Raw genomic sequence first — 9,292 nt, forward strand, 5'->3', positions numbered from 1 at the left:
TGGAACTGGTCCTCCTGGGAGTAGATGCGGCGGAGACAAAGGAATTGGGAATATGGGATGGCGTTTTTACAAGGGGCAGGGTGGGAGGAGGTGTAGTCTAGGTAGCTGTGGGAGTCGGTCGGTTTATAGTAAATGTCCTAGTTGATTCGGTCGCCCGAGATAGAAATGGAGAGGTGTGGGAAGAGGAGGGAGGAGTCTGAGACTGTCCCGGTAAATTTGAGGTCGAAGTGGAAGGTGTTGGTAAAGTGGATGAACTGTTCAACCTCCTCGTGGAGGGGAGAACGAGAGAGCAAAGCTCCCTGTTGAACTCCCAGCTCAGTTAGAGAGCTGACCACTCCCCTTTCTTTATGCAGGTCACTTGTAAAACATGACCACTTTGGCCTGAAGTCTCATCTGTTTACATATAAACAAAAAGGCCTCTCAGTACCCTTTAATCTCCATACCAAACCAGACTGATCAGAGCCTGGCCTCTATCCCTCTAAAATAAAATCAAAGACACAGTATCCTTGAGCCAAGCAACAGCTTTTAGGCAAAGATTTTAAAAATCACAACTTTAAGTTCCTGCCACAAGCCTTGCTAATTTTCTGGAATCTTTGGAAGTAGTCACTTTTCTTTTGCATTGGGCTAGATATTACAAGGAAAACAGTACGCTAACCATACTCAGTGTTACTTGGGAACAAATAGCAACAGCCATACACAACAAATGCAAACATTCATACATATTTCCTACAGATGTGATAACCCCTTGCAACCTTCCAGAAAGTGACATTTTTTATCTGGCTTCTCTAAATATATAAAGAGGAAGAAAGATGCCAAAATGAACATAGACACCCAAGTTAGCCTGACATCACTAAAGAGTCCATTAAGAAAAAATTAAGAGCTAAGCATTTGGAAAAGAGTGGCACGATCAATAGAGTCCACATGGATTTATGAAAGGGAAATCATGCTTGACAAATTTACTACAATTCTTTGAAAATTAAATTAGTCAAGTTGAAGGAGGAGTCAGTTGATATGGTTTCTTTTGACATTAATGAGGCTTTTGACCAAGTTCCATATAAAAAAGTGTGTAAAATTAAAACACGTGGGATTGGGAGTAGTGTATTGAGATTGACCAAAAACTGTCTGGCAGACAGGAAACAAAGTAGGAATAAACAAAATCTTTTTCTGAATGGCAGGCAGTGACTAGTGGGATACCAGAGGGATCAGTGATAGGATTCTAGCAATTCACAACATATATTAGTGATTTGGATAAGGGAACTAAATATACTATCCTCAAACTTGCAGATGACAAAACTCAGACGGAGGATGAGCTGTAAGGAGAATGCAACAATGCTTCAGTGAGATTTTGATAAGCTGCAGGCAAATGCAGTATAATGTGGATAAATATGAGGTTATCCACAATGGGAGCAAAAAACTAGAAGGCAGATTATTCATCTGAATGCAAAATCACCCCTCTCAATTTATAGTCAATGAGCCCTTGATGTCATTGTGCACAAGGCAGGTATGCAGGTGCAGCAGGCAATATAAACAGCAAATAATATGTTGACCTTCATAGTGAGAGGATTCGAGTACAGGAGCAGGGATATTTTGCTGCAATTACATAAGACTTCAGTGAGCCCACACATGAAATACTGTGCTCTGATTTAGTCTTATCTGAGGAAGGAGGTTATTATACTGCAAATACAGCTAACATAAGAACTAGGAAGCAGGAGAAGGCAATTCAGTCCCTCAAGCCTGCCCCACCATTTTGTACGATCATGACTTACCACAAAAAGGTTTATCAGACAGATTCCTGAGATGGTAGGACCTACATATGAGGTGTGATTGAATCAGTTAGGATTATACTCACTGGAGTTCAGAAGAGTAACAGGGATTTCAGAGAAACCTTATAAAATTCTAACTGGACCAATTCTAACATGAAGTTATGGGGTAACCTTAGAGGTTTATAAAATCATGAGTAGTGTAGATGAGGTGAATGGCAGGGTATTTTCCCATGAGGGTGGGGATTTCAAGACAAGGGGGCATATTGTTAAGATGAAAGGAGAGAGTTTTTAAAAAATAGACAGGAAGGGTAACATTTTTCCCCACACAGAGTGATGTGTGTGCGGAATTAACTTCCAGAGAAAGTGATGGATGTGAGTACAGTTACCACATTAAAAAGAAATTCGGATAAATACACAAATAGGAACTGTTTGGAAGGATATGGACCAAGCACAGGAAGGTGATTTTAGGGTTAAGGTCAGCATGGACTAGTTGGAATGAAGGGTCTGTTTCCATGCTATGACTTTAAGACGAGTCAGGGTAGATGTAGGAAGGATTTTCCTGATGGTAAGGGACTCCAGAACCAGAACCAGGGGCAACAGTCTAAGAATATGGGGTAAACCACATAGGACTGAGATGAGGATAATTTTCTTCACACAGAGATTAGTAAGCCTGTGAAATTCACTATCACGAAAACAGTCAAGGACAAAACATTATATAATTGAGAAGGATTTGAATGCAGAACAACCGCGATTTTCCGAAAGAGAAAGGCAGGTCGGATTTTATTCAGATAACTGATCAGGGTTCGTGCGGGGAACGGTAGGAACAGGGTTCCGGCGGCAGCGGCAATGGCAGGAACAGGGTTCCGGCGGCAGCGGCAATGGTAGGAACAGGGTTCCGGCGGCAGCGGCAATGGCAGGAACAGGGTTCCGGCGGCAGCGGCAAGGAACAGGGTTCCGGCGGCAGCGGCAATGGCAGGAACAGGGTTCCGGCGGCAGCGGCAATGGCAGGAACAGGGCTCCGGCGGCAGCGGCAATGGCAGGAACAGGGCTCCGGCGGCAGCGGCAGGAACAGGGCTCCGGCGGCAGCGGCAGGAACAGGGCTCCGGTGGCAGCGGCAACGGCAGGAACAGGGCTCCGGCGGCAGCGGCAACGGCAGGAACAGGGCTCCGGTGGCAGCTGCAACGGCAGGAACAGGGCTCCCGCGGCAGCGGCAGGAACAGGGCTCCCGCGGCGAACTTTTTCCTGCTCCCGCTGACATCCCAGGCTGCCTGCTCTCACTGTGCATTTATTTAAATTTAGTAAAATTTTTACAGGACCTTGAGACCTTGCTTGGATAATTGATGTTTGGATAACCGAGATTGCTCTGCATACCACTTGAGAATAAATGGATCAAAGGATATCGGAGAAAAGCACACACATGCTATCAAGCTGATCAGCCATGATCATAATGATGGGCACAGCAGGTTTGAAGGGCCAAATGGCCTACTCCTGCTCTTATTTTCGACATTTCAAGAGTGGGGGGTGTGGAAATAAAAATGGGCAACCTGGAAATGGCAGAGAAGCTGAATAAATACTTTGCATCAATCATCTCAGTAAAAGACACCGATAGTTTTCCAAAATCACCAAATCATCAAGTGGCAAAATGGAGAGGAAATAAATACTTGCACAATAATTATCACTAGAGAAAAAAATGTTAGGATCACCTGGACTTGAAGTGATCCGTCTTCAGGTATTAAAAGGAGGTAGCTACAGAGTTAGCTGATGCACTAAGACCATAAGAAGTAGGAGCAGGGAGTAGGCTATTCAGCCCCTCAAGCCTGCTCTGCCATTCAACAGGATCATGGCTGATCTAACATTTCTCACATCCACTTTCCTGCCCTTTCCTCACAACCCTCGATTTCCCTACTGATCAAGAATCCACCTATCTCATCCTTAAATAGACACAAGGAATCTGCCCCCACAGCTCTCTGTAGAAAAAATTCCAAAGACACACAACCCTCAGAAGAAATTACTCATCTCAGTCTTAAATTGGCACTAATCTATTCTGAGACTATGCCTTCTAGTCCTACAGTCTCCCATGAGGGGAAACATCTTTTCAGCATTAACCCTATTAAGGCCCTGAAAAATACTATATGCTTCAGTAAGATCACCTCTGAATTCCAATGAGTATAATGAGAAATTCACCAAGGCTCCTTAGACAGCACCTTCCAAGCCAACAACTAATATCTAGGAGGATAAGACAGCAGATGCAAAAGAACACAACTACCTGCAAGTTCCCCTCCAAACCACTCACCATCTTAATTTGGAAATATATTGCCTTTCATTCAATATCACTGGCCCAAAACCCTAGACTCACTCCCAAAAACTCTGGTGACATGCCTACATCAAATTGACTGCAGCAGCACAAATTGTCAACTCACCATTACTTTCACTAGGACAACGAGGGATGGGCAACAAGTGCTGGCCCAGCCAGTAGAGTGCACATTTTTTGAATGAGTTTTTAAAACTAAAGTGGTTTTATACTTTAAATTGAAGAACCAAAATGGAAGCATGCCAGCTCTTTCAAAGTTTGAGCTTGCATGGTTCATGAATACAGTACCAAGGCCAGGAACAGATTTTTTTATCATTTAACCCTGATCATTCTTGACAACGAGAAACTCCATTGGACATATTCAAGCTCAAACATTGAAAGCCAAGACATTTAAGGAAATTGTTAGAAGATCAAAGAAAGTATTCAGGAAAAATTTGTTATGCAAGTAATATTTTTCAAATCAACACAGTAAATTGTGAAATGCATCTAAACAGTTACACAAAAACTTAAGTTTCATTCTGAGGGTATAGTATAACAGCAACACGCAAAGTTAGCTCAAAAGTAAAAAACAGAGCCAAACATAGCAATGTTTTATTCAGAGAAACTGAATTATTTGATGTTCGCATTACAAAAGGCAAATCCTGCAATGAAAGTTTTCTAAACTGGGCATGTAGTAACTGGAGTTTCGAAGAATGATGGGATCTCATTCAAACATGTAAAATTTTGACAGATCTTAACAGGCTGGATGCAGAGATGATGTTTCCCTTGGCCAGAGGATCCAGAGTAAGGTCTCAATGTAGGGTAGGCCACTTAGGATTAGATACATTTTCTTCACTCAAGAGGATAGCAATCTGTGGAACTCCATGTGGAGTCCAAGTCAGTGAATATATTTAAGAAATAAATGAAAAGACTAAAAAGCTAAAGGAGTCATGGGGAATGAGGATAGAGTGGAAATATGGCTCTGAGACAGAGGGAATCAACAATGGTCACACTGTTTTGAGCCAGCTGCACTATTCATTGATCAGCCCATTAACAGATGTATGCACTCACCCTTGCCCTCAATTGTGGAGCAACACGAGCGTTGCCCTTCTCTTCATCCTCCATTCCACTTTCCTATATTCAGTAACTTCCACCACATTCAGTCTGTGCCATCAAAAGTATCTTCACTTTCACATACAGCCTTCCAGAGAAACTACTGTCTCCATGATGCCTTGGTCTACTGTTCAAGCATCCCCAACACCAAGACCCAAACAAGTAAAACCAGAAGTGCCAAACGTACAAAACCAGAAGACACTTATTATTTTAATTAAACATTACTTTTCCGAGTAAATACATTTAAACACATCTCAAATTCTCAATGAAAGTTTCTAACTGTTTTCCATTTTATACATAATAATTCTGTTTAGATAAAGTTCCTCCAGCAGCAGCTCATACCACAGAATCACTATGATTTTCAATTTTAAAATCTTTGGGCAAACGTAATGAAATATACATTTCATTAATTTAATCATAAAAGACTTAGAATGCCACAGACCAGCAGTGAAGATCCTGCAAATCACTATTCATGAAACTGCTTCCATAGGAACAGGCATTCAGCCCCTTGACCTTGATCCAACACTATTCAATGAGATCATGGCTGATCTGTTGCCTAAAGTTACACTTACCTGCTTCTGGCCCATATCCCTTGGTAGCTTAGCTACCTCAGATTTAAAATTAAGCTAAGTTATTATTAACAACTAATCTAGCATCTATCATTTGTGAAAGTGAGTTCCAAACCTCTACCACTGTGTGTAGATGTGCTTCCTAACATCTCTCCTAAACATTCTGACCTTAATTTTTAGACTATGTCCCCTAGTTCTAAAATTTCCAATGGAAATAATTTATCTTTATCTACACTTTTTTGTATTGTTAATACCTTGAAGACTTCAAAATTCTAAATTGTAGAGAAAACAAGTCTACTTTGCATAATTTCTCATTGCTTAAAAGCTGCTGTTTCTGAACTTCCATAAGATCAGTCATTACCACCTTGCCCATGTCTGGGGTTTCACAATCCACGAATGTTTACAAATCAAATTTGTGATAATAGAATTATGGAATGTTCTATATTGTAAAATTGCAATTTACAATACACACCTCCAGCTACACGTTTCTTTTTCCCGGTTTTGGGATGGTCCCATTGAGTCTTCAGTTCAATATGACTGTTGAGTAAAGAAAAAAATTGTGAAACTCGCGGCTTAAAATTTTTAGGTGATGCATTTACCTGCAGAACATTTGTAGGAAGCCACGAAAAAGACAGACAATATAAGGAGCATAACAGAATGAATTCAGTGAAAGCAAAATTGCAAATTATGAAAATGCTGCTATGATACTTCACTTTAAAAATATTTTATTGTATGTTATTTTATAAAACTCCATAACCCAAAATTCCATGCTCAGCATCCACACAACACAGACAGCGGCTAGTAGTTGGTTTAATGTAATTTTCATTTCCATGCATTACAACGATCGAATTGGAGGTGTAAGACATGGGACAGAGATAGGAGAGATTGGAAGAGGGTAACTATGCTGTGTTAATAGGAAATTCAATAATTACTTATAATTTTAAAACTTACCTCAATTTGGCCCTTGGCCACAACAAAATCTGATCTTAAATTGATTTGAAGTAAATAAATCTTAAATGAAATTAGCATACATGACACTGATAGGAAAACCTATTCTCAGAATAATGGATCACTCATTTACGAGTTAGACAAGACATTTGTTAACTCAAAGGATTTAAAACCTTATTTCGCCAGTTGAATTTTAAAGAATGAGACTTTCAGTTTTCTGAATAATAAGAAAATGAAGAAATCACAGAATCCAGTGGTGAATTGAAGTCAAAAATCAACCAGGAATGAATGGGATAAACAGATGGCCTACTTCTATTTATGTCATTGAAGAAGTATACACAGAAATTTTAAAAAATCATCTGAGGGAAGCGTTTTCAGAAGAAGTTCTGGAGTAGACAAGGAAATAGTCAAACAAATGATGGCCTGGGAAGATGGCCTAGGAACTCGCACTAACTGGTCTAGAATGGAATGCAGGTGAAACAGTAATATGGCGTTTAGGAAGAAAGTATAGCCAACAATAGGTGGCTAAAGAAAATAACAAATGGAGAAGCAACCACAGGTGGACTTGAAAATTAGGTTTAGGCTATTGAAAGTGATTTGCAATTATCCAGTGGATCGCAAGTGACAAAAAGGTGAAGAAGCTGGGCTTTCTGCAGCAGAGTTTGCAAAGTATGGAGGCAGAGACTTCAGACAAATTATCAACAGCAGATGGTGCCTTCAAACATACAATATTTCTTTTTATTTACTTTGTTAATAATAATCAAGAGAGTCATAAATGGCAAGTACTTTTCTGTGACAAGACTGTGAACATTACTGAAAAATATTTGTTTGATACAAAATCTGAGTCACATTTGCTAGTCTGCTAAATTTGAGCTCTGTATTGGAAGTTAATCTTTGCATGAACGTTTCATATGTTTGCAAATCCAACAGGCAGATCTCCAATCTATACAGTTTTGCATATAAACAGATTAGGCACCATGAAGGACAGGAGCATAAGAGAAATATTAATGAAATAAAATACAATAGTTTCATTGGAAGGTGAAGATTTGAAATCCTTCTGTTGTTGCTTCAAATAGAGTCAGAGTTATACAGCAAGGAAACAGACCCCACGTCCAACTCGCCTGCACTGACCAGATATCTTAAGCTGATCTAGTCCCATTTACCAGCATTTGGTCCATATCTCTCTAAACCCTTCCTTTTCATGTACCTTTTTAAATGTTGTAATTGTACTTGCCTCTACCACCTCCTCAGGCAGCTCGTTCCATATATACACCACCCTCTACATGAAAAAGCTGCTCTTCATGTTCCTTTTCAGCCTTCCTCCTCTCACCTTAAACCTATGCTCTCTAGTTTTGGACACCTCTATCCTGGGAAAAAGACTTGACATTATCCATACCTCATGATTTTATAAACTTTTTTTTAATAAGGTCAACCCCAGCCTATTCAACCTCTCCCTATAACTCAAATCCTCCAATCCTGGCAGCATCCTTGTAAACCTTTTCTGAACCCTTTCAAGTTTGTCAATCTTGTGTGTTGATTTCACTAATTGTGGGAAGAGCTGAGAATTTATAAATAGAAAAATTAGTTTAGAAACAATTTATGGAATTTTTATCCTCTCAGGTATTTCAGTCCCTTTAAATGACAGCTTAATTTTACAAGCATCCAATGTACACTGAGGTAGACATTCTTCCTTCTGGGAAAAGAGGATCAATAAGATCATGGCATTTTAAAACAAAACCTTTTAAAAGACATGAAAACCAAACATATTTTACCAAAAAACCTCATCAACCAAGTAACTAACACTCAGAAGTTAGATTTTAATTAAAAAGAACACATTTGAACCTTGTGTCATGCATTCACATATGCATTGATTTAACACAATCAGTTTTCCCAGAGTGCACAGTGACCTAATCAGTGTCTGACGAAAGCTCCTTTTCCTAAATTCCATTTTAGAAGCAGTTAGCTCCGATAGAAGGGCCAAATGTTTTGGAAACGGAGACACTTGCTTTGTTTTACCCACGCAAACATGACAGCAGATAAATGATAAACTACAACAAGGCATCAAACGTCAGCCATACAAACACAGGTAAAGCCTTTGAAAAGAGCAAGGTAAAGATACAGAGATATAACTCCACATAGTTGTAGGATTTCTGCTGTGGATTTCAGAAATGACAGCTTTTTGCTCAGCAGTAACAAGAAAGCCCAGGCAACCTACCTTTACAATGATGAAAATTTTTTTAAAACTGCACTTCGACTTTCACATATATCTGGGATTCAAAGTTTAAGATTCCCAATGGGATAGCAAAGGTAAAAGCCCTCCAAACAAAGAACACACCCATGAACTAAAAACACTGATCAGGACTTTTGATCCAGTCATAGAAATGTACAGCATGGAAACAGACCCTTCGGTCCAACATGTCCATGCCGACCAGATATCCCAACCAATCTCGTCCCACCTGCCAGCACCCGGCACATATCCCTCCAAACCCTTCTTATTCATATACCCATCCAAATGCCCCTTAAAAGTTGCAATTGTACCAGCCTCCACCACTTCCTCTGGCAGCTCATTCCATACCCGTACCACCCTCTGTGTGAAAACGTTTCCCTGT

General features: G+C 40.0%; 1 protein-coding gene across 10 annotated transcripts in view; it reads right to left on the bottom strand.

Moving 5' to 3' along the window:
* wwox (WW domain containing oxidoreductase) overlaps nucleotides 1-9,292 on the bottom strand; it is a 946,567-nt gene that overhangs the window by 932,116 nt on the left and 5,159 nt on the right. For all 10 annotated transcript variants that reach the window (XM_043706559.1, XM_043706563.1, XM_043706566.1 and 7 more), the window contains exon 2: nucleotides 6,208-6,272. Coding sequence is in view for 2 of the 10 variants with exons in the window: in XM_043706566.1 (XP_043562501.1) it covers nucleotides 6,208-6,272 (65 nt within the window). In the remaining 8 variants the exon portion in view is untranslated. The remainder of the gene's footprint in view (nucleotides 1-6,207; nucleotides 6,273-9,292) is intronic.

This window comes from Chiloscyllium plagiosum, chromosome 17 (assembly GCF_004010195.1).
Source record: "Chiloscyllium plagiosum isolate BGI_BamShark_2017 chromosome 17, ASM401019v2, whole genome shotgun sequence".
NCBI lineage: Eukaryota > Metazoa > Chordata > Chondrichthyes > Orectolobiformes > Hemiscylliidae > Chiloscyllium > Chiloscyllium plagiosum.